We start from the raw sequence: 25,464 nt of genomic DNA, 5'->3' as shown, positions 1-25,464 counted from the left end.
CAAGCACCAAATAAGGGACTTTACATTCATCACTCCCTTCTCTTGAAAGCAGCTCTGCATACTCTCCCTGCCCCTAGTGACCAGCCCTCAGAGCCCTTCCCCACAGAGCTCCTGTCTGACTTTCTGCACAGTTCTTTCCCCACACTTTACCCCCCAACCCCCCTGCTGTTCTCCACATTCAGCACCTCTTCTCACTTGCATCTCCTGCCTCGCCTTCACTTTTAGGGCTTATCTCAGACAGAATCCTAATTGCTGAGTGCCCTCTCCTTCCTCAGGTGATATGGTGGTTGGTGTTGTTCTTTCGGTGATGGCTGGCCCTCCTTGACCCCATGGGGTTTTCTTGAAAAGATCCTAGAAGGCTTTTCTTTCTCCAACTCATTTGACAAATGAGGAAACTGAGACAACCTGGGTGAATTGACTTGCCTAAGTCACAGGGACACACAAGCCTGATTTGAACTCAAATCTTCCTGGCTCCTGGCCCAAGGCTCCCTCCCTGGTGCTACTTAGCTGTTCCTAATCTTATGGCTACTTATGTTTATAGGGTGTACCCCCAGAAGGATATGAGCTCCTTGAGAGTAGGAACTATTATCGGGTTTTTTTGTACTTGTAACCTAGTTGTTTAGTATAGTGCCTTGTAATTAGCTGTGACCTTTAATCTTGATCCCTTTTGATCCTGATGATCATTTAACTTGTTAGCTGTCTTTCCTAGATTGACAAGGAAAAAATATTCCTGTCCTTTCAACTCATCTTGTGTGGATAAGCATTTTCTTCCTGTATCTCTAGTTTAGAGAGAGAGAGAAGACACACACACACACACACACTCACACTCTCTCTCTCTCTCTCTCTCTCTCTCTCTCTCTCTCTCTCTCATCCAAGGTTTAAATCCCAATCTCTTGGCTCCCACTCAGCTTCTTCACTGGGTTGTAAATTTCTCCTGGGCAAGGTTCTCTTGACTGCTCTCTCCCTCTTGCACACACCCATATTTACCCCTTTCACCCTGTAATACCTACCATAGTCTCCAAGGACAAGTGGGAGCTCCAAAGGGTTGGATTGCTAATTTGATTTATATAGCCAGTAGACTATGCTACTTTTTCAAAAAATATATGAAATATGCACAGTTAGGAATAATTTTAAATATCTGTGAAGACTTACCAACACTCCCCCCCAAAAGAAACTTTTTTGCTTGTTATATTAGAATGTACTGTCATACTCCATTAGTGTGTATCAAATTTTATTAATCTTGGTGATTAGAGCATAAACTTTATATTTTTTTAATCCAGAGTTTTTCAAAAGTACGTGTGATCTGTGGCTCCTTTCAGAAGTCGAAACTATATTCATTATAATATCAAGATATTATTTGCCTATTAAAGTACTCTTCCTTTTTACAACTACACATCTGTGTAAGGCCAATTTTTCTTCATATCATTCAACCATAATAACATATTGCAACAGATCAAATACAGAAGCTGATAGAATCCAGTTGTCTTCCATGAAGCCAAATGCTAAAGAGATTTGCAAAAAATATTTAAATCATTGTCACTCTTATAGTTATTTTTCATAAACATCTTATTTGTATTAAAATTTAATAGGTTTGCTATCATTGCTTTTAAATGAATAAATGCAAATTTTAGATATTTATCTGTTTTAGTGCTAATGTGATATGTGTTGGTACATTTAGCCTACACAAAACAAGCTTTTTGAAGTTAATAAATAATTTCTAAGAAATGCTGTTCCAGCCTAACATGAAAGTAAATTTCCCGTGGGTAATAAAGTCATGTAATTTTTGCCAGTCTTATCATGTAATAATAATAAGTGACATGTATAAGGCACCTTAATGTTGGCAAGGTGCTTTACATATTGTGCCTTTTATCCTCACTTATACATGTAATAATTGAGGCTGAGCAGTTCAGTGATTTGCTTAGAATCACACAGCTAGGAACTAAGACACTATCATCTGAAACAGTATTTGAACTCAGGTCTTCTAGACAGCAGGCCCAGCCAGCACTCCAGCCGCTGCACTACCCAGCCACTTCCTAATTCCTGACTCTAATTTTTATCTTCCACCTCCTTCAGTTTACAAAAATGGTAGTATGGAACATTAGAGAAAATTCTTCTTGGGAAGTGTTTAAGTGAACACATGCAACTGTTAGTCTGACAGAGAAAAGAAATCTGAAATTTCTGTTAAATCACTAAACACTTTTCTTCTGCTACCCAGCTAGGACGTGTGATCTGTGGCTCCTTTCAGAAGTCGAAACTATATTCATTATAGTTCATGATTATCAGAGTCTGTGGACACCAGACTCTGTGATTTAATGTGATTTAATAAGGTAACTCTTACTCTCTAGAAAAAATTCCTTTGTGTTATTTATTTAATCCCTTAAGTTGCCATTCGGAATGGTTGTGGAATTCAGGTTTAAAGATGCAGTTGAGATTTCTTATTATTCGTATTCTAGATAAATGAAACTAGAATTTTTTTGAACTGTTTAAGGAATGAATTTGTCTGATTTTTTTTTTCCTTTACTTTTTTGAACATACTCCACAAGGGCTTGATGAAGTATGGGAGGGAATACCTCTTTCCCAGTACATAGAGAACCTGGGGAACCAGGAAAAGTAGACAGCTCTTGAGAACAAAATCTAGTACATTTGGAATCTCTGTCCATTTTCTCTCTCCATTGCTTGTGAAGTTGGATCAGGCTAAAGTTGGGGAAGCCAATAACTCACTTGAGTCCCCTAGAATTACTTTCTTGACCTTCCCCCAAAAAAGAATTTTTATCTGCTGATTTGAAAACTACCTAGAATATATTACAATAAGATGTTAAACCAGTCTGAGCTTTTTAGGTAATTGTTAGTTGACTTGAATCTGTTTGACTTCTTTCCCTAGTAGTGAAGCAGATTTAACTTTGAGTTTATATGTAAAATAGAGATTGCATGTTTCCCTAAGGATCCCCAAATTTAAGCCATGAAGTGATATAGTATATTTCATAAAATTCTTTGTAAATATGTTCTACTTTCTGTGAAGATTTTACGAGATGAAGGAGGACTTCAATACCTCATTCTTTTATAGTCAGTAATCTTTGCCTTATTACTGGCTTCTCAGCAGCAAAAAAAAAAATGAAAGATTGAGCTATAGTCTTTTTCTTGTTTCATTAAAGAGAAGAGGCTGAATGACTTGGTTTGGGCAGGTTTTACTTTTCTTCCCTCCTTTTCTGTGTTCCCAACCTGTGAGGATGCTTCTAAAAGATGAGCCATCTCTGGTGAGAGTGTAAGAAACTAGAGGGAAAAGCAAAATATTTCTCCTTCCCCCTGCCCTTAGGAAACTATTAATTTGACTAGACATTTTAAAAAGAAGTTTATTTAAAAAAAAAAAAAAAAAAACTTTGTGACCAATAGTTCCCCATTATTACCACCTAGACCTCATAACAGAAAACTATCCTTTATTGTAAAATATATGGGCAAAATCAAATAAAAACTTATTATTACATTGAAAAAGTCTGGAAAATATAGATATCCTACCCACCCTCGAACTTCTTTTTATATTTTAATTTTATTTTTTATTATAGCTTTTTATATACAAAACATATTCATGGGTAATTTTTCAACATTGACCCTTGTAAAAACTTCTGTTCAGCTTTTCCCCTCCTTCCCCCCACCCTCTCCCCTAGCTGGCAGGTAGTCCCATACATGTTAAATAAGTTAAAGTATAGTTAAATAACATATATGTATACATATTTATACAGTTATCTTGTTGCACAAGAAAGATTGGATTTAGAAAGAAGATAAAAATAACCTGAGAAGAAAAAATAAAAATGCAAGCAAATAAGAAAGAGTGGAAATGTTATGTTGTGGTCCATACTCATTTCCCAGTATTCTTTCTCTGGGTGTAGCTGTTTCTGTTCATTACAGATCAATTGGAACTGATTTGGTTCATCTCATTGCTGAAGAGGGCCACATCCATCATAATTGATCCTCATATAGTATTGTTGTTGAAGTGTATAATGATCTCCTGGTTCTGCTCATTTCACTTAACATCACTTCATGTATGTCTCTCCAAGCCTCTCTGTATTCATCCTGCTGGTCATTTCTTAGAGAACAATAACATTGAACTTCTTTTGAGAAACAGTGAGATGGGAATGTCTTAGATTGTTATTTATGATTTTGCAACATTTACTCTTAAATTGTTCTTTCCATTTACATTGTTATAGTCATTTTGTGTATATAATATTTTCTCGGCTCTACTTTGTTGATCATCGATTCATGTAGATCTTTCCATATTTCTCTGTTCATCATATTTGTTGTCTCTTAAAGCTCAATAATGTTCTATTGTATAAGTGGACCACAGTTTATTTAGCTACTCCCAAGGAGGAAAAAAAAAAACTTCTTGTCTTGATAAATTTATAGGATAATTCTATCAAATTTTAAAAAATAATTATTACCAATACTAACTAAATAAGTTATTCTCTCAGGAAACACTCTACGGAGCTCTTTATGAGACAAATAGAGCCTATTACCTTTTATGAGCCAGAACTTGAAACAAGGTGATAATTCAAGGGAGATGTTAGAATCCTAGTGTTAACTCAGTGGAATAGATACAATGCTTATTGGTTCATAAGCAAATCCTTACAAAGTGATAGGTCAGTAGCCTAATTTAGCATGATACTTAGCAAATTCTTAACTCACTAATGTATTTAAGTACTCATTGGAGTTCACAAGTATGGGAGATTCACAAAGTTAACTTTGTAACTTCATGAATTCGCACCTCCCTTGAGCCCTCCTTCAGAGGAGAAGTCAACCTTTGGGAGATCATATATATAGAAGCTCTTAGAGCTTCAGGTTAGTTCGGAAGATTGACACTGAGAGGGGAGCACTCTGGGAGGAAGCCCATAAGTCCACTCTGGGAGGTGGAGTCAGATTCATTCCATTTTCCACCTTTGTGCTAGCTGCAGGCTGAAGGACAAATCTTTGGATTTGGAGACATTCAGAGGGAGCTTTTGGAAAGAGAGGCACCAAGAAAACTCACCGGGCTATTTTGGAGGAAGCAATAAAAGATTTGAACTTTTAACACCTGGCTGTATTTGAAGTGACTATTACTTGGAAGGGAAACTAAGGCTGCCTCCAAAAAACCTCCCCAAGAATCCTGCTCCCAGAGAGAACCACTATATTTTAAAGAAAAGAACACCACAATTACCTAAACCAAGGAAAGATAAAGCATAGAAAGTTTTTACCCTCATATCCTTAATGACTATAGATTCAAAATTTTACGTTGAAAGTTGAAAAAAAGAATTACCAAGTATTAACAGCAATAAAAAAGAATATTCCAAATTACAAATAAGAAAAACATAAATTAAAACAATTCTGACATTTTATACCCTGCAAACTGACAAAGATGACAAAAGATGGGAACATAATGTATTGTTGGTGGAGTTATAAATCAGTACAGCCCATTTTGGAAAGTAGTTTCTAATTAGGCAAATAAAATGACTACTGTGTCTATAGTCTTTTGTCTTTTACTTAGCTTAGACCCCAAGGAGGTCTTTGGTGAGAAGAAAGTCTCAATTTCTATATAACCAAATATAAGATCTTCCCTAACATAACTATGTTGATTCCTTCAGAGTAGTTGCTTTTGAAAGCTCTCTGGTTATCTCAGTGATAATTGCCATAAGTGTAAACCATTTGGAGGAATTTCTTATTTTTTGAATCATTTTTTGAAACAATTACATTCTTTTGAATATGCTAAATTGTGACACATCCTTTCCCCAACTCTCTTCCATCCCACACTGAGAAGGAAAAAAAAATACCCCTTCTAATATGTTTGGTAAAGCAGAACATGTTCCCTATTGTCCACATACAAATATATATGTTTCATTCTGCATTTTTAATTTATCACCTCCTTGTTGGGAGATGGATATTATATTTCATCAGTGGGCCTCTAAAATAGTAGTTGCTCAATGCTTTGATTAGTTCTTAATTCTGTTATTTGCCTTAGATTCCCCAGGCATTAGTTTCATTAAATAGAGTTTTCACCAAAAATAGAGAATTCAGATAGAATATATAATATTGAAATTAAGATTTCTTAAAGAAAACTTAACTTTATATTAAGTCTATGAGAAAGCACTACCTGTCAGAAATATTTAAAAATAAATGATTGGAGAAGAAACCTTTAAAAAAAAAAAGAAAGAAAAGAAAAGAAAGAACAAAGTTGTTTACCTTTAAAATATTGTGATCATATAAGCTCTTTGCTGTTGTTGTTTTTAATTTTAGTAAGTTTATTTTTAATACATATTGCTTTATGAGTTATGATGGGAGAGGAAAATCAGAGCAAAAGGGAAAAACCATGGGAGAGATAAATTTAAAAAAAAAACAACAGAAAAAAGAAGTGAACCTAGCATGTGCTGATTTACATTGTCTCCTTGGTTTTTTCTCTGGATGTAGATAGCATTTTCTGTCCAGAGTCACTGGGATTTTTTTGGATCACTGAACCATTGAGAAGAACCGAGCCTTTCATAGTTGATCACCTCACATTCTTGCTGTCACTGTGTACAATGTATTCCTCGTTCTGCTTGTTTCTCTCAGCATCAGTTCATATAAATCTTTCCAAGCCTTTCTATAATCAGCTTATTCATCATTTTTTATACAATAGTATTCCATTACATTCCTGTACCACAATTTGGTTCAGCTATTCCCCAATTGATGGGCATCTACTCCTTTTCCAATTCTTTGCTACCAAAAAAAAAAAAGCTGCTACAGATATTTTTGCACATATAGGTCCTTTTCCCTACTTTAGGATTTTCTTGAGATACAGATTGAGTAATGGCACTTCTGAGTCAAAGGATATGCAGTTTGGTAACCCTTTGGGCATAGTTCCAGATTGCTCTCCAGAATGGCTGTATCATTTCACTATTCCACCAACAATGCATTAATGTTCCAGTTTTCCCACATCTCCTCCAACATTTATCATTATCTTTTCCTGTCATCTTAGTCAGTCTGGGAGATGTCAGGTGGTACCTCAGAATTATTTTAATTTGCATTTCTCTAATCAAGAGTTATTTAGAGCATTTTTTCTTATAATTATAGGTGGCTTTAATTTCATCATCTAAAAGTTGTCTGTTCATATTCTTTGACCATTTATCAATTTTGGAATGACTTGTATTCTTATAAATTTGACACAGTTCTTTATATATTTTAGGAATGAGTCCTTTATCAGAAATACTAGTTGTAAAAAAAATTTCCCAGCTTTGTTCTTCCCTTTTAATCTTGTTTCTGTTGGTTTTGTTTGTAGAAAATCTTTTAAATTTAATGTAATCAAAGTTGAACATTTTGCTTTTCATAATGTTCTCTAATCCTTCTTTGGTTATAAATTTCTCCCTTCTCCAAAAATTTGATAGATAAATTATCCCTTGCTCTCTCCTAATTTGTTTGTGGTGTCATTCTGCCCAAATCATGTACTGCTTTTGACATTATTTAGGTATGGGGTGTGAGATGTGAGTCTATGATGAGTTTCTGACTTGTTATTTCTCAGTTTTTCCCAGCAATTTTTGTCAAATAGTGAATTCTTATTACAGAAACTGGAGTTTGGGGACTTATCAAATAACAGATTGCTATAGGCCTCACTAATTATGTCATGTGTATCTAATATATTCCACTGATCCACCACTTTATTTCTTAGCCAGTACCAAATGATTTTGATTATTGCATCTTTATAATATAGTTTTAGATTTGGTTTAATTCCCTTGATATTCTTGCCCTTTTGTTCTTCCAGATGAATTTTGTTATTATTTTTTCTAGTTCTGTAAAATAATGTTTTGGCAGTTTGATTGGTATGTCACTGAACAAGGCAGAATTGTTTTTATTATATTAGCGTAGCCTAGCCATGAACAATTGATAATTTTCCAGTTGTTTAGATCTGATTTTATTTGTGTGAGAAGCATTTTGTAATTGTGTTCATGTAGTTCTTGGTTTGTCTTGGCAGATAGCCCCCCCAAGTATTTTATTTTGTCTACAGTCATTTTTATTGATGGGCTTTGTTGGTAATATATAGAAATCTTGATTATTTGTGTGGGTTTATTTTATATCCTGCAACTTTGCTAAAGCTGTGAATTGTTTCCAGTAGGTTTTTGGACAGCATGTAAGTTCTTCTCCTGCTTCTATCACCTTACTCTTCATTAGCTCATAAAAATCTAGTCAGTTTTCTCTAAAGCCCTTTCAACACAGTAGCGTTCAACCATTCCCCAGTTATTGGGCAAGCTGCTGGTTTCTGGTTCTTTGCTACCACAAAAAGAGCTACTAGAAATATTTTTGTACCTGTGAGTCCTTTTTTTTCTTTCTCTGATCTCTGAGCTTGAGGCCTTGAGGTCTAATATTGGTTTTGCAAACCAATTTGTAACTTTGGAGGCTAAGTTCCATATTATTTTCAAGAATGGCAAGTGGGTGCTTTCTCTCCGTGTATATTTCTTGTTATATCTAGTTGTTTGTTTGCTATCTTTCTTATTAGAATGGGACTAACTTGAGAGCACAGGATGTTTCTTTCCTTTCTCTATATTCTCAGTACTCATCTGGCATATTACTATGTGCTTAAGCAATGTTTGTTGACTTGACCTTACATCACTTTGCGTCTTTTGCTGGTGAGCTCAAACCTTTTTTGAACATAGCTTCCATCAGTTTTTTTAGACATGCTTCTCAATAGTGTATAATATATACATTTACACTATTATATGAATTATATTTTGTACATAATAAAGCATGCAGAAATTATAATATTGAGGACAGATCAAATAAACCATTTTAAGTAATTTTTATTTTATTAATACAAAAACCTTTTTTGTTCTTATTAAAAACATTTTCAGTGCTTTTTAAGTCAATGGTACTTATACTCTTTTTTCTTATCTTGGTTTAAACACTTTATAAAGCAATTAAAGAAAATTGGAAGGGGGGAGATAAGAGGTAGTCTGTGGAAGTCAGGTTCCAGATCCAAAGTGTGCCTGTTCTGGGAGGAGAGAGGCAGCAGCCAGACAGATGATAAAATGCTTGGGAAGGCCATGGCCTTTCAGGTGATAGAAGGATGTCTTAATTTGTGACTCTATTATCCAGTGTGTTGAGGGAAGGGATATCTGGTTGGAGATCAGAGCTCCAAGTACCCATCTTTGCTCTTGTGCTAGCTCCTACTTCTGTTCATTCACTGCTTCACCTGCTTGATACTTCTCATGCACCTGAGAGAAGATGGGGCAGAAGGGAGAACTTGGCTGCTGCTGTAGGAGTGACTGGGTAAAAGAAGGACATGGGCCTAAGAGGTGTCTGTCAGAGAATGATCAGCCACTTGGGGTGTTGGCCAAGGGCAAACTGTGCAAGGCACAGGAAAGGGAATATGAGTCACAGAAGTGGGCAGCCTTTATGTGAACTGAACAACCATGCTGTTCTCCTCAGTTCTAATTTTTTTTCCTCCATATACCCCACTCTTCTTTGAAGATTACCGGCTTGAATGGTTGAGAGCTAGCCAGCCTATTTCAGTTGCTAAACTGCCTGGCATATATTTGCACCTGTCCTCAGGGTTACGTGATTCTTGAAGCTTTTAATGTAAGGCTGACAAGGGATTTTGGTTTTTTATTCCTAATGGAAATATATTGTGTTATTGTTTGAAAATGCTCATAAGTTCAGCTATTGCCACTGATAAACAGGGCAATGAAACCTTTGTTAGACTGGTCTATAAAAACTGCTCTTCCTCTAAACTTGGTGATCCTGCTAGCTTGTTCAAGAAGTTGGCCCAAGTCCAATTTCATTTGTGTTATTTCTGCAATTCATATATATTCTGTCATTGATGCTGTTCTTTAACTCAAGGAAGGACTAGGTAGGTCTACGTGAGTAGGAGAATTAATGTATGATTGCTGGTGACGTACAAGGACGAGATGATGCCCTAGCACTATTGGGTAGGGCACCATCTCGTCCTTGTACTATTGGGTAAAGATGTTACCTTCTGGGGAGGAATCCCCAAATTGCCGCTACCAACAAGTGCCATGTCCTCCTTCTTACAGCGTGGCACCATGCGAAGACGCTATGAAGATGATGGTATTTCTGATGATGAAATTGAAGGAAAAAGGACTTTTGACTTGGATGAAAAACTCCACACCAACAAATACAATGCTAGTTTTGTCACCTTTATGGAAGGAAAAGGTTGGTATTATTTACTCTTTCCTCATTGATCAAAGCTCTATCTAAATAATCTACGGTATGCTAGGCACTATGCTAGAGACTGGAGATACAGAGACAAAAATTAGATTCTTGTCCTCAGGGAACTTATATTCTCTTTGGTTTTTGTTTTTGTTTTTGTTTTTTACCCCCAGAAATCCAGATTGATTGATTGATTGGTTTATTTGGGTTACATATAATTTTTTATGTTTTATTATTTTTTAAAATTATACCTTTTTATTGACAAAGCTTATCCATGGGTAATCTTTTTTTCAATTTTATTTTTAATTTATGGAATAAAATAAGCATTTCTACAACATAGTGCCAAAAAAAAAAAAAGCATCACAATCATATGCCACAACTTGTTTAGCCATTCCCCAATCAGTTGGCTATCCCTGCAATTTCCAGTTATTTGCCACCACAAAGAGAGCTGCTTTAAACATTTTAGAGCACACAAGTTTTTTTTTTTTTTTTTCCTGTAATCATTTTTGGAAATAGTCCAAGTAGTGATATTGCTGGGTCAAAGAGTAGAGGTAGCTTAATAACTCTTTGGGCATAATTCCAAATTGCTCTCCAAAATGCTTGGATCATTTTACAATTTTACCAACAATGAATTTGTGTCCCAGTTTTTTCCATCATTTCCAACAATTGTCACTCTCCCCTTTATCAATTTAGCCAATCTATTATTATTATTATTATATTATTACATAAATATATATATATATATATATATATATATATATATATATATATAATGTTAGCCAACAATAGTTGTAAAATGATCAATTGGGGAACGAACCATATTTTTCTTTCTCTTTTTAAAAATTTTCAATATTATTTTATTTTTCCAATTACATGTAAAGATAGTTTTCAACATTCATTTTTATAAGACTTTTATGTTCCAATTTTTTCTCTCTTCCTTTCTTACCTCCCCCTCACCAAGACAGCAAGCAATCTGATATAAGTTAAATATGTGTAATCCTTTTAAAGATGTTTCCATATTTGTCATGTTATGCAAGAAAAATCAAACCAAAAGGGAATAACCCACAAGAAAACAAACAAAAAGTTAAGGTGAAAACACTATGCTTCAATCCGCATTCAGTCCCCATAGTTCTATTTCTGGTTGCAGATGGCATTTTCCATCCTGAGTCTATTGGAATTACCTTGAAGCATCTCCATTGTTGAGAAGGGCCCATTCCATCACATAATCTTACTATTATTGTGTACAGTGTTCTTGTGGTTCTGCTCACTTTATTCAGTATCAATTTATGTAAGTCTTTCCAGGCATAAATTTTGTGTCTTTTAACTAAACCCTGGCATCATGCTCTTTAATCAGTCAATAAATGCTTACGGTATGCTAGGCACTATGCTAGAGACTGGAGATACAGAGACAAAAATTAGATCCTTGTCCTCAGGGAACTTATATTCTCTTTGGTTTTTGTTTTTGTTTTTTTCCCCAGAAATCCAGATTGATTGATTGATTGGTTTATTTGGGTTACATATAATTTTTTTATGCTTTATTATTTTTTTTAATTATAGCTTTTTATTGACAAAACATATCCATGGGTAATTTTTCAGCATTAACCCTTGCAAAAACTTCTGCTCCAACTTTTCCCCTCCTCCCTCCCGCCCCCTCCCCCAGATGGCAGGTAGTCCCATATATGTTAAATATGTTAAAATATATGTTAAATACAATAGATGTATACATATTTAACTTATATTCTCTTTGGAGAGAAATTGTGTGTGTGTGTGTGTGTGTGTGTGTGTGTGTGTGTGTGTGTGTGGTAATGTATAATCAATGTGTTTTTAACTAGGGACATTGGGAAATAATGATGTCTTTGACAAAAAATAGGGAAATTTAGAAAATAGATGTGATTTGGAAGATAATGATCTCAGTGTTGTGTATGTTGAGATTAAGATGTTCCTGAAACATCCAGTCTGAATAGTCAAATGTACTGTTTGTGATGCTATACTGGGCCTCTGAAGAGAAACTTGGACTATTGAGCTGTGAATCTAGACGCTTTCTGCATAGAGATGTGAGACCTGAGGATACAGAGAATGGGCATACTAAGGGTCTCAAAGAGACTTGAGAGGGGGTTATCAGAGAATACCAGATCACTCAACAAGAATTTAATTATCTGCTCTTTAGGAAAACACTTTGACTACTGAATGGTTAGACAAATTCCAGTGGGGAAGATTGCAGCAAGTGAGAAAAGGGTGTTAGATTTGTCAGTTAAAAGATCGTTTGTTTTTTTTTTTTTTAAACTTGGAGAGAGCAGTTTCATTTGGGTGATAAGCCAGGAAACTAGCTTGTAAAGGATTGAGAAGTAAGAAGAGAGGAAGTGAAGCCAGCAATAAAGTACTTTTTCTTGGAATTTAGGGTAGAAATGAGGGAATGAGAATGGGTATATTTGAAGACAATAAGGAAGGAACTAATGGATAGGTAATGACTAGAAAATAGAGACAAGATGGTTGAGGGACTGCTGATCTACTCAAGAAAACAGGAAAGGGTGGGATCAAGGTTGTGTTGAAGAATTGACTTTGAGGCTGGGGAGAGTCAGCTCATTGTTGAACCATAAATGAAGGAGTAAAGATTGGAGGATGGTGTCAGGATGTCTAGGCACTTCAGGGAAACCTCCTAGCAGAGCAGGAGTTGGTGCACATAGTAGGTGCATAGCAAGTGTTTGTTGAGATACCCTGACTGGTGAATCTGAGAACTGTCTTTGGAGCTTTTTTGTAGTTGTGGGTTACCCAGTGAGGAATCTTAAGGGATATTAGGTGCCAACTATTTTCGGATAGCTGAGGAAGGAGTTTTTCCTGAAGGACCCTGTCCTTATTAATAATGTAATGAAAGACCTTTTATATCCCTTTGACATAGATAGTTCATTTGTGGGATTCTTCGTGTACCAGTCAGCCTTGCACTTTGGCATATGGGATGGGAGGTGGGTGAGTAGGTGCAATAGTATCTATTGTAGAAAACAGAATTAATGTTAATTTGGGGGGGGGGATATCAAGGACAAGGACAGTTACCAAAAGTTACCAAAGCTTTGCACAAATTGTATTTTGAAAATTAAGTTTTGAACTTTTAGGTGAAACTTGGATCTTTCTAATGCTTGTTTTCCTTTGGTGACAGATTTTAATGTAGAGTATATCCAGCGGGGTGGCTTGAGAGACCCTCTGATTTTCAAGAATTCTGATGGACTTGGAATAAAGTAAGTGGGCTGGCAGAATGGATGGGTACATTGAGAAATGTCAGTCTTGTGCTCCTGGGGACAACTGATTCTCTTAATAATAACTGCTGAATGGAGAATCAAACAGATGATCCAAAAGGACAGGTGACCAAAAAGCAGAGAGAGAAGTCTTCTGTGGGAAGTAGATCCTACAGCCATTCTGGTTCAGGTTTTTTGACTCCTTTTGCACTTACTCTACTGTTTATTTCCTAGGATGCCTGATCCGGACTTCACTGTGAATGATGTGAAAATGTGTGTGGGTAAGTTCCTCTCTGGACTTCCAGGCCTTTGAGGGAGGGGTATAGTGTTTGAGCCTGGGGTGAACATTTGGAAAAACTTAACAGTAACAGATCAGATGAGCCCCAAATGCAAGGAGACCTACAAGCATCTTGCCTGGACAATGAACAGGGCATTTGAACTCATTTTTTTCCCTTGGCTACCATACATATCAATCTGTCCAATCTTCCAGAACAACTTACTAGAGAAGGGAAGTAACTATTTTAGACATTAGATTTTAACCAAGAAATTATTCCTAATCAAATTAGAACTTTTATACAAATTTCTTTTAAAATGAAACTGTCACTATCTCCCATGGCCTCAATCTAGGATCTAATTTTCTTATCTGTAGCATAGGGATCCCTTCTCACCTCTGCCTCTTAGAGTACTGAGCTTCCTTCCAAGCTTAGCTCATGTGCTGATTCCAAAGGAAGCTTTTCTTGTCAGTATCCCAGCCCCATTCAGATTACTTCATACTTTTATTTACTTACATGTAAACATGGGATTTTCCACAAAAAGTGTAAGTATCTTGAGAAGCTTCTTTAGGAAAAACTTGCATCAGAATGTTACTTAGTTCTTTTATGAAAGAGAGAAATCCTAACAATACATTAGCAGATTTCAAAAGATTTATTTTAATTGTTTTTTGGATTTTTTAAAAATCTTACCAAACCTGTCCTGGTCAGATCTTCAGAGGGTGCTCATTGATTCACCAAATACTTTAAGGCCTACTCTGTGTTTAAGATGCAAGATGACGCAGAAGGATTGCAAAATTAATTTTATTCATTAAGACTGGATATAGGTTAGTTATCTTTCTGAAAAAGTTGAATCTAAAAGTGGTTTCTTCTTATCTCTTATTTAAGCAGAAATCTCAAATTTGCCTAAATTAATTATTCTTCCTTAGACAGTACTACTCTCTACACTATAGCCTGCTTCCGGACACCAGAATGTCCTTTGCAATTCTCTCTCTGCTTCTTCTGTGGACGGCAGAGGGATGCTTCTGCCTTAGCGTCTTCCGTCCCACCCGGCATCCATGCTCAGTCCTGCAGGTCTGCACACCCACATGCTCAGCCGATCTAACTCAGACATTTGCCCCTTGGTCACAGTCACCTCCCAATCAGAACCAGTCCCCAGGCCTGACTCAGCCACTGCCCTCACATTAAAACATGACTCCACTTCCCCTGCCTTTCTTGCCCATTGGGACTACCCATCAAGCATGCGCTCATAAGTTTACTGAACCAATTAGTGCCCATCTCCTTTACCTTTTCCTTGTTCCCCTTGCCATCCCCTCAAAAGACCTGCTTCTGTTATAGGAGTATCTCCTTGAAAATGCCATAAAATAGCGGCGTGTGATAGAGGTGGGGCTTCTCCACAGATGCTGTATAATACAGCAGTGATAGACTTCACACAGCTGGCCAGTGAGAAGTTCAGCAAATGGCCAGCTGTAAGGGTGCCAGGCCTGCTAATGACGGTCAGAATGCTCAGTGTGATGTGGAATCATGGCCACCATCGTTTCTGTTCTCACCACAAGTACTTGGGTTCAGCCAGTCATTCTCTCCCCTCAGTCTGTAAGGTAGTCCTCCAACTAGCATCCAAAGACTGCTCGGTGTTTTCCTAGGAAGCCGGGAGCTGTGCTCTCTACTATCGATAGCCAGCCCTATCATATCTCAGGGTTTGAGGATCTTTAAAGCATATTTAATTGGAATATAATCAGTTTTTCCAGATTTTTAGTGGTATTCATTTTTGCTGATATACAGGAAATTCTACTTTTTCCTTTTACACAAAAGATGACTGAAGCTTTTAATACATAAAAGTTTGTTTTATTTATATTTATATTTACTCTAACAACCATCCTGTAACCGTGTTGTCTAGTCCCCTTGGATATTGTCTTTCTTTTATCTCTCTTATAAGTTCCCTGGGACATTTAGGTCATAAATATTGTTGCAAACCTTCTGAGGCCTGTACAGGGCTAGACTGAGTGTTCAGGCCAGGCCATAATGTCCTTTGACATTCTGCCCCATTTGACGCTGAACACTGCCCAGGCCTCAGACCCTTTGCTCTCTCTGTGGCTTATTATCTTGCTTCTTTTTGTGTCTCTTTCCATGCTTCCCCCTGCTCCATGAGCATGGGTACTCAGCAGGCCATTCCTGCCATATCACCCACTAAATGCTCTTTCTGCCAGGAAATCCTTCCTGATTACTCAAGGCAGGTGGGCTCTGGGCCTTTCCTTTCTGGCTTACTTGCTTTCTCTCCTCAACTCACTTGCTCTCGCTCTTTCCCGTTCTTTACTGAGAACCTTGTTTGTATCATTCCCGTGGCAGTTCACAATTTGCTTTCTCTCCTCTACTAGATGATAAGTTCATTGAGTCACTCTCCTTGTTCGTTTCATCTTTGTGTCTGAGAGTGTTATCGTTCCCATTTATATATAGTAAATAACTGAAGATTTGCCAAGTGCATTGTAGGCACCTCACGCGATCCTTACAACATCCTGCGTTAGAAATGGCCATTACTGCTGTTTTATAAATGATAAACTGAGGCAGGTACCTTGTATGTAATGAGGACCTGACAAATATCTGTTTGTTGAATTAATTCTACATTAAAAACTTTGATTGGTTGAGTTGTTTGTTTGTTTGTTTGTTTTTTTAAAAAGGATTATAATCAAAGGATGAGCAGGTGGTACTTGCTTTAAATTCTGGTTCTAGTTCTGCCCGTGGAAATAGTCCTGTTTCTCCTTGTGAAGTTGTCTGTCCTCTCACCTAATCCGTCCCTTGTTTAGCATATCAGGGGTCCTCGGTATTTTTACCAGGCCTCTCCTTCCCTTTGATTGCACATAAAGGAGTTGGTTAGAAGAATCGAAAGGAGATGGGGGGTGTTACCACGTGACCGATTGTACTGGTTCCTGGCACACATACAAAAATGAGCTTTTCATGACAGGGAGCCGGAGACTGGTGGATGTCATGGATGTGAACACTCAGAAAGGCATTGAAATGACCATGGCCCAGTGGACCCGCTATTATGAGACTCCAGAGGAAGAGCGTGAAAAACTCTATAATGTTATCAGCCTGGAATTCAGCCACACCAGACTGGAGAACATGGTGCAGAGGCCTACCACGGTAATTTTTTTAACCCAACTCTTTCCCTTCCGACAAGTGACGTTAGTAAGGGGCTTGTTCATTTTTGTAAAATTGATACCTTTTTCATGAATATGCTGAAAAGGACAGAAAGCTTTACCCTGAAAATGTTAGTGCTTTTTTTTTTTTTTTGGCTGAGGCAGTTGGGGTTAAGTGACTTGCCAGGATCACACAGCCAGGAAGTGTTAAGTGTCTGAGGTCGGATTTGAACTCGGGTCCTCCTGATTGCAGGGCTGGTCCTCCATCCACTGCACCACCTAGCGGCCCCAAATGTTAATGCTTTTAAGATTGAAGCTTCGGAAGCTAGTCCCGAACTCAGGTCATCGAGGCTACCACAGGCCTTACAAGATAGAATAGTGTCATCCTTGAGTCTGTGCCCTAGTTGAGGAAGTTTAAAAATACATTCCCTCTCAGATGTGTCAGGAATGATGGAAGTCTTCTTTAACTCGAAGGTAAGGAGACCAGTCACTTAAAAAGAAAGTAGTAAATAAATAGAAAAGGGAAGTTTCCCCACTGATCTATGCAGCAGAGAGGATTGGTTTCACCATAACCTCAGCATAGCTAATGACTGACAGCTCCCAGCAGGACATTGGATTAACTATGTTTATTAATTTTGGGACCTGGAATTTCCTTTTTTATTTTGTAGACCTGGAACTAAAACTTAGTTGAGGCACAAACTCTGTCTCGGAGTGGTTCTGTTTGTCACTTTAAGTCTGATTCCACATGATACTTATTCTCTCCTCTCCTTTCAGATTATTCATATTTTCTATCATGTAAAATAACAATTATACATTTAATGATCAGTACATTTAAGAGATATCAACATATATGTATCTTCCAATCCTCTGGGACCCACTTTTGTAGAGGGCTTGGGGGGCAGATGTAGTTTTTGTCTTTCCTCTGGGGCAGACAGTTGCCAAGGAAATTTATGGACTTCTGAAGGGCAGGAATCATCTCCTTTAGTCCTTTGTCGCTGGTGATGCTATAGTGACATCAAAGATGGCCTTTCCCTCACTCATGGCACTTAGCTCAGTTTTTGTGTCTTTTTGTGTCATTTGCATCCTGGAACCAAGAGAAAGGATCCTTATGAGTAAGAGTTGGTAGCGGAAAGCCCACATGGCCCCTCTTGGAAATGGATGGTCGAAAAACCCAAAGTGCAGAACTGGAAAATCAGAAACTTGATTCCAAGGACAGTGTTCCTAAAGGAATCGCATCAGTCTGAGGCCTTGGGTTTTTTCTTGTTTTTGGAACAGGACAGGAATTGCAGGAGATATGGAAACACTCCCAAATTTGTAATGATGTCAGTGAAGCTATCTTGGGACAGAGATCATTCTTTTTCTCATTCCCTTCTGACTACTCCCCAAAAAAATCTTTTTTTTTTTTTTTACTCTATGACTATAGAGTATAATAGCTCTCAAATTGTTAATGGCTGGAAATTGCTACTGATTGAACCACCTCTCCCAAAAGTCAGAGGTGCAAGTTGAAAGAAGTTGTTTGCTGACCTGTGTCCCTCTTGATCTCCCACACACACCTTGTTATGAAATGCTTTGTTTAGCCTCCATAAATAGTTCCTTCTGATTATTTATTCCCAAGAAAGGGCTATAAACCTGCATGGCAATCCTCCCTCTCCTTCGGTGACAGGAAATCAAGGGACCTGAGAAGGAAGGCATGGTACATTGCTATGGAGAGAATTAAACAGAGCTATGCGGTCCTTTCCTTGGAGTAGTCTGTTCTCCACTGCCCTTTCAGGGCATCATGATTGCATTACGCAGAGTATTGAGGAAAATGTTGTAGGATTTGAGCACAAATAGCACAAATGAGTTCTGCCAAAGAAGAGAAACTCAAAGGAATTTAGGGAATAATCTAATACTTTCCTCATAGTGCATTTTCAGGAAATGCCCTTGACTGCCAACACAGAAAGTATCTTATTCATAACAGTAAAACACAGAAGCACAGAATTTCAGATATGAATGGGACTTCTGCAAGCATCATTCGAATATCCAATCAGTGGTCAGGCAGCTTTTTTTTTTTGAACCTTCAAATGATGGGAGGGCTCACTGTCTGCTGAACTGGCTGTTTCATTTTTCGGACAGCTCTAATTATCAGGAGGTTTTTCCATGCATCAGGTGTGTGTTCAGAATGAGGCCGGTGATAGATTGGATTTGCAGGCCTCAGTTGAAGATTCAGCCTGTGCTACCCCAACTTAGCAACTTGACACTGGCTGCCTCGCAGGTTTGTGTCTTTTTAGGAAGGGTTACAATAAAAATGTGGTTGCATTGGGGTATTTTCCAGTATAAAAGCATATTTCTAGAAAAGCAAATACCATTCTAATAAGTCTCTTTATAACAAAATTATTCCCAAAGCCCAAACAATCACAAGATAAAAGAAATTGAAAAGGCCTGTAGAGCTTGAATTGTATTTGATTAATGTTGTTATTAACTCAATTATTTAATACTTGATATTTTTCCTTTTTTATCATAATAGCTTTTCATTTTTCAAAATAAAATTTTTCAAAGATAATTTTCATCATTCACCTTGCAAAACCTTGTGTCCCAAATTTTTCTCCCTCTCTCCCCATCTCCCCCCACCCCTAAACAGCAAGTGATCCAATATAGGTTAAACATATGCAGTTCTTCTAAATGTATTTCCACATTTATCATGCTGCACAATGCTTGATATTTTTCAACACACTTTCCCAGTTGTTATCAATTGACAGTATCAGCATCCCTCTGGCCCTGACTGGACCTGGCATTTCTCTGGAGTAGGATTTTCTAAGAACAGAGAGATGATGTGATGAAGCTGGCCAGGGCCACACAGGATGTGTGGTAGGCAGGCCCTGAACTCCAGGAGCGCTCTCTGACTCTGGAATTCACTGGCTCCCCGTCACCCTGGGCTCTCTCTACTCCGCTTCATACAGACGAAGACATTGAAGCTTGGAGAAATCTGGAATAGAAAAACAGAAATAGGACTGGGGCCTCTTTTTCTTACACTTAGACTTATACTATTAAACTTCCACTGTCTACTCTGTTTTTACCTTGACCTCGTCTGAACCAATTCCCCATAACCTTGACTGATAGGCTTTTCCTGTGCTTTTTCCCTTAGCCCAGACCTTGGCCCTTCCATGGCTGTTACAAGCACACACTCTCCAGAGAGCTGCTTTTGTATGTGTTTTCAAAGCAAAAGTATAACAGATAGTGGGACAGAAGAGGAGCCTAAAAAGCTTTCCCATCCCTTTGTGGAAGGTTTTGTTTTAGGCCTTGATGTTTGTGATCAAGTTGATTTGTTTAGCTCTTTGGTACTTGGTGATTGAGTAGTACCTTTTACTTGTTTTTGGCTCCTGAGAGGAATTTGTGGGTCAGGGTATTTTTAGTGAGGCCATCTTTCCCTTGGCCTTAACACCAGGTCTGACGTTGACTAGCTTTGTGGTCACGGGCAGCTCCCTTAGTCTCTCTTTAAGCCGCTGCCTGAACCCCCAAATTGTTGGGAGGAAAAAGATGAAAGTGTGAGCATTAACCCACCTTTCCTTGCTTCTTGTAGGTGGACTTTATCGATTGGGTGGACAACATGTGGCCAAGACACTTGAAGGAAAGCCAGACAGAGTCCACCAATGCCATTCTGGAGATGCAGTATCCCAAAGTGCAGAAGTAAGTAAAAGCCACAAACCCCAGGGACAAGCAAAGTAAAAAAGTTCACTATAGAGAAGAGTCTCTGGCTAGCAGTTGAGAACACAGAATGGTAGGGATCCATTCAAGTAGTTCCAACAGCAAGACAGGGGCCCGGCTGAGGAAGGGAAATCAGTCAACAACAAGCATTTATCAAGCATCTGCTGCATGCTGGGTCTGGAAAGACAGACATAAATGGTCCCCCTCAGGAAGCTTGCATTTGGTTGAGAGTGAGCAAGAGGATACAGAATAAACGCCCAGTAATAATGGAGGGAGGGGATGGAAGCACCCACGAACAGCTGCTCTGATATGGAAGAGCTTTCCTATTCTCCCCTTCTCCAGCCAATAAAACCCCTTTGGGGCTGTTATGTTCTTGAGCCCTCTAGACCTAATTCTGTTGGAACTTTGTCTGCAGGACAGGTGGAACTCTGACCTGAGATCACAGGATTTCCTCAGTATTTACCAGGGACATCCTGGTGATATGTGGACCCCTGTCCAGTTGAAGGGTTCTCCTTTTCTTTTGTCACTGGCCCAGAGCAGCCTTTTCCTGATGCTTTGGGGTTTCATATCTGCTTGTTGACTTGAGAACACAAGCTTCTCTTTAAAATTAGATTTTCAGTGTATGTCCTTTGTGCAGATGGAAAGCCTCGAACCTTGAGCTTACATGCTTGACGGAGAATACACTTGGCAAAGTTTAATGACAAATGGGCTTTGTGAGCTGTTACGTCTTTCATTGTCCTGATGTGTCTCCTCCTTTGGGGCCAGGTACTGTCTCATGAGTGTCCGGGGCTGCTACACAGACTTTCACGTGGACTTCGGTGGCACCTCTGTGTGGTACCACATACACCAGGGGGGAAAGGTATGGTGCTGTCTGTGGAGGGACCTTTGTGATGCGATGGAAGGTTAAGGACTATGCCATTTAGTCTGGGTGGCGGATGCTTGAGCCATTCCAGAACAGAAGGCCCCGCCGAGCTTCCTTGGCAGGGAGAGGGCTGGCGTTTGGCTAGGACCTGGGGAGTGGTGGAATCCCCTGAGGCGGCAGCACCCATAGGGATGACCCACCTTGGAGGGGCTCTGGAGCCCCGGCCTTGCCGGGGTGTTCTCCACCCCGAGCCTGGGCAGGCAGAGGGCCAGAGACTGCAAATGAGAGAGAAAGTTTTTCTTGTGCAGTGAGATTCCTCAGCAACATCTGCGAGGAAGTTTCCCAACCATTCTGGGTGGAGACATGAGGAAGCAGGAGAAGGCACACAGTTGAGCAAACATGAAATACTCCTTTTGTGCATGTTGAGAGTCCGGGTGGCAGAGTCGGTAAGGGGCCAAACTCACCTCGAGGAGGCCCGGATTTGGGTCCTGCCTCTGCACATTCTGAGCACGTCCCTTAACCTCTGGGTGCCTCAGCTCGCTCACACTCTCCTGCTCATGTATGCTCTGTCTCTGTCTCTGTGTGTCTCTTGCTCGCTCACTCTCTTTCTGGCAGTCAGGGTTAAATGATTTTGACAGGGTCACACAGTCGGTGACTATCTGAGGCTGGAGTTGAGCTCAGAGCCTCCTGACTGACTCCAGGGGGGTATTCTATTCCCTGCGGCCCCTAGCTGTCCCGGGCCCCAGCTCTCAAGAGTGTAAGTTCACCAGGAAAAGAGTGTTTTGAGCAGCTGGAGCAGATAGACAAATGAGCCTGAGCCCAAAGGCACTTCTGTTACATTGTGAACTAAAAGCAGCTGATAATGCCGTGGGTTTAGCCTCTAAACTTTGACCCGATCTGCTGCTCTGATGTCCAGTGCCCCACAGTGACCCTGGGGCCTCGCACCTTCCTATGACACGGCGCACTGCTGCTAAGGGAAGTCGAGGGAGCAGGAGGAATCAGGGGTCTCCTGAGGGAGCGTTGGTCACGCCCCTTCACCTCCCAGGCCTCCATTTGCTCATCTGTGAAATGAGAGCATTTGCCTTGGAGGTCTCACACCCAGGCAGGCAACTAAAGGTTTATGAACCTCACTCTGTCCTCCTTAGAAATGGACTGGAGGCTGCCGTGTAGGTATCGTGAAAAGCTACATGTTTTAAAATCTGGGGTCTTGGGCCCAGGCGGCCATTACCTCCTGTAGAGAGTTAGCATTTCGAGGCTTCTCTCAATGACTGTTCACAGACTGAAGTCTTTAACCCCCAGGTCTTCTGGCTCATCCCACCGACGGCCCAAAACCTGGAACTGTACGAGAACTGGCTGCTGTCGGGAAAACAGGGAGATATCTTCCTGGGTGACCGCGTGTCAGAATGCCAACGTATTGAGCTCAAGCAGGGGTACACCTTTGTTATCCCTTCAGGTAAGCAAGGCCCAGAGAGCTGCCACCATCTTCCCTTGAGCCCAAAGAATATCGAGCTCATGGAGTGAGTAGCGAGAGATGACTAAGGAGTAGTTACCGAGTGCGAGTGTCTGCTAGCTCCTGAGGCGCTTGAGGTACTTGAAAATGGATCGACTTCCATTGAAACGCTGCATTCAACATGTGCCCATACCCTCTGCCGGGTAGCTCTCCTTGAACCCACCCTTAAAGATTCATCATCCCCGTTTTCCAGAGCCTTCTTGACTTTGTTTATGATGTGTACAGAATGAATTCTTTCTGCTGGTCTCGTCTACCCATGTGGCAGTAGTCAGTGTATCTGATGTTAAGCTGCTTTTGCCTTCTTGATCCTGCATCCCTTCTTTTAAATCTCCCATATTTCTTTTAATTCTTCATATTCTGTTTTCCCTACAGTGCAGTAATTAATTCCTTTTCATTAGTATATCATAATTCATTTTTAAGTAGTTCTCATTTTCTTATTTTTTTAATCTTAAAAACCACCTTCTCTCCCTCTGCCCTCCTTGCCATTGAAAAAGCAAAGCAAAGCAAAACAACCGTTGTCATAAATGTCCATCGTCTAGTAAAACTCACTCCTCAGCTGTGCTCCCAAAGTCTAAGTCTCTGTCTGCAGCCCGAGCCCGTCAGCTCTCTGTTAGGAGGCAGGCCCCTGCTTCATCACAGATCCTCCGAGGTCGGCCTTGGTCATTGTGTTGATCGTAATTCTGAAGTTTTTCAGAGTTGCCTGTCTTGATGATGTTGTTATTGTATAAACTGTGCTCCTGCTTGTACCATTTTACTCTAAATCGAATCAGACAAGTCTTCCCAAGCTTCTCCAAGACCATGCCCATCATCATTTCTTACAACAGTTATATTGCATTAGATACGTTTACTAGTCTCCGTTCTATCCACTTTGCTTCCAGTCTTTTTGCTATTAGGAATATTTTTGCACAGCTGTGTCTGTCTTTCCTGCTAGTAATCTCCTTAGGGTAGAGTGCCAGTAAGAAGTCCACTGGGCCAAAAGGTACAGAAATGTTCATCATTTTTACTCTGTAATTTTAGGAGCCAAGGTTTGAGGGCTTTCAAGAATGATAGTAGGAATATAAAGCACAGTGCTTCACATGTAGCAGGCACTTAATATTTTTCCATTATTCATTCACAATATTACTTGATAAATGTGTTAGAGAATTACAAAGCAAATTGCTCCCTGAGGTTTGAAGCAGGACCCTGCTACAAACCAGGGGACTCAGAAGACATTCTAGAGGAGGCACTAGTTTAGTTGGGCTTTAAAGAACAAACAGTGGCGTTCAGGGGAAGATGGGGTGGGGAATTAGAAACTGCCTGAAGAGATTCAGGGAGGTTTGTGGATTTTGTGGGTTGGGAAGAGATGAGGCTGTGAGGGGCAGTGCGACTGAACCGGACTCAGGATAAGCCTGAGAGAGCCTGTGAAGCCATTTGAACAAATGAGTGACTTGACCCATTCTTTTTGTTGAGAAAGTTGTGTGACAGACATTTTGGAGGGAGGGAGAGGATAAGGATGGGGAAAATCTTACAGAGAGTTATTGAAGGTTTCCTGAGGGGGGGAGAGGGGTTGGCTAAGTTTGGGCCAGGTGTAGGAGCCGTGTCAATAGCCTTGGTCCTCCTGAGAGGACCAGGCTGGTAGTGGGGGCGGAGTTGGAGGAGGGTGGGTCTCTTTTCTGCCACCCCTCCCGAGAACTAGTAAAAATAGAGTAGTAGTAGGGCTCACCCTGGAGGAAGGGCAGAGGGTCTCAAAGAGGAGGAGCAGGCTAGGGCTTCTTCTCCAAGAGAATCCTTCTCTAATTTGAGACATTGTTGGTTCTCCTACCTCTTTAGGCTGGATTCATGCAGTATACACCCCCACAGACACATTAGTGTTCGGGGGCAACTTTTTGCACAGTTTTAACATCCCCATGCAGCTCAAAATCTACAACATTGAAGATCGGACGCGGGTAAGTAGCAGTAACTAAAGATGTGTGACCCTTTTACTCTCAGGTCTTTAGTTTATTTAGAGACAAAACATGCATGTCAATATTCATCTTGGTATCTAGAACAAAACAAAGGAGTTATGCATTTAGCCCACCTGTCCCTTGGGCTAAGGTCCCGTTTTTCTGAGGTCCCGTGGGTCTTATTCCTTACTAGCAGTGAACAGCTGGGAATTTTGCAGGTCACTTTTGGGCCATTTTCATTTCCTTTGGCATCTTTATCCTCCGAATCTTTCATTTTTTATATAAATTGCTAGTAAACAGTTTTTGAATTTTTTAAACGTTATCTTTGTTGTTTTAATAGTTTGACTTAGGAGGATTTGACAACTTGAGTTTTTGTGCCTATTGTTTTCCTTAATTACTTTATTAGTTCTGTACTTCTTAATCCAGTATCTCAATTTGTATCATTTTCTCTGACACATTTGTGCTGACATTAAGACAAATTCTTAAATAAACAGAATGCTGAAACTGAATAGGCAGTTCTTGAGTTTGCCGTGAATATGGAAAATAAGTCATTATATTATTGAAGCATCAATATATTTGAGGAATATCCTGTTCCTTGTAGGGTTCAAATATAATTAGGAATTGGTTTATTCATGGGACTAAAATCACAAATATTATTTAAGTTAAGTAGCAGTGATCCAGTTAAATCTTGGTGAAAG

At 39.4% G+C, this 25,464-nt stretch overlaps 1 protein-coding gene across 8 annotated transcripts in view; it reads left to right on the top strand.

Moving 5' to 3' along the window:
* KDM2A (lysine demethylase 2A) overlaps positions 1-25,464 on the top strand; it is a 98,828-nt gene that overhangs the window by 47,586 nt on the left and 25,778 nt on the right. For 7 of the 8 annotated variants that reach the window (XM_031943893.1, XM_031943890.1, XM_031943891.1 and 4 more), the window contains 8 exons: positions 10,023-10,161; positions 13,310-13,388; positions 13,620-13,666; positions 16,614-16,792; positions 20,348-20,454; positions 21,238-21,331; positions 22,634-22,787; positions 24,654-24,769. In XM_031943893.1, the coding sequence (XP_031799753.1) occupies positions 10,023-10,161; positions 13,310-13,388; positions 13,620-13,666; positions 16,614-16,792; positions 20,348-20,454; positions 21,238-21,331; positions 22,634-22,787; positions 24,654-24,769 (915 nt within the window). Of the gene's footprint in view, positions 1-10,022; positions 10,162-13,309; positions 13,389-13,619; positions 13,667-16,613; positions 16,793-20,347; positions 20,455-21,237; positions 21,332-21,376; positions 21,781-22,633; positions 22,788-24,653; positions 24,770-25,464 lie in introns of those variants that run through there. The other variant, XM_031943895.1, reaches the window with a different exon arrangement.

The sequence above is a fragment of the Sarcophilus harrisii genome, chromosome 6, assembly GCF_902635505.1.
Source record: "Sarcophilus harrisii chromosome 6, mSarHar1.11, whole genome shotgun sequence".
NCBI lineage: Eukaryota > Metazoa > Chordata > Mammalia > Dasyuromorphia > Dasyuridae > Sarcophilus > Sarcophilus harrisii.
Note: the sequence above shows the minus strand (reverse complement) of the source record. Positions and strands in the feature narration are given on the sequence as shown.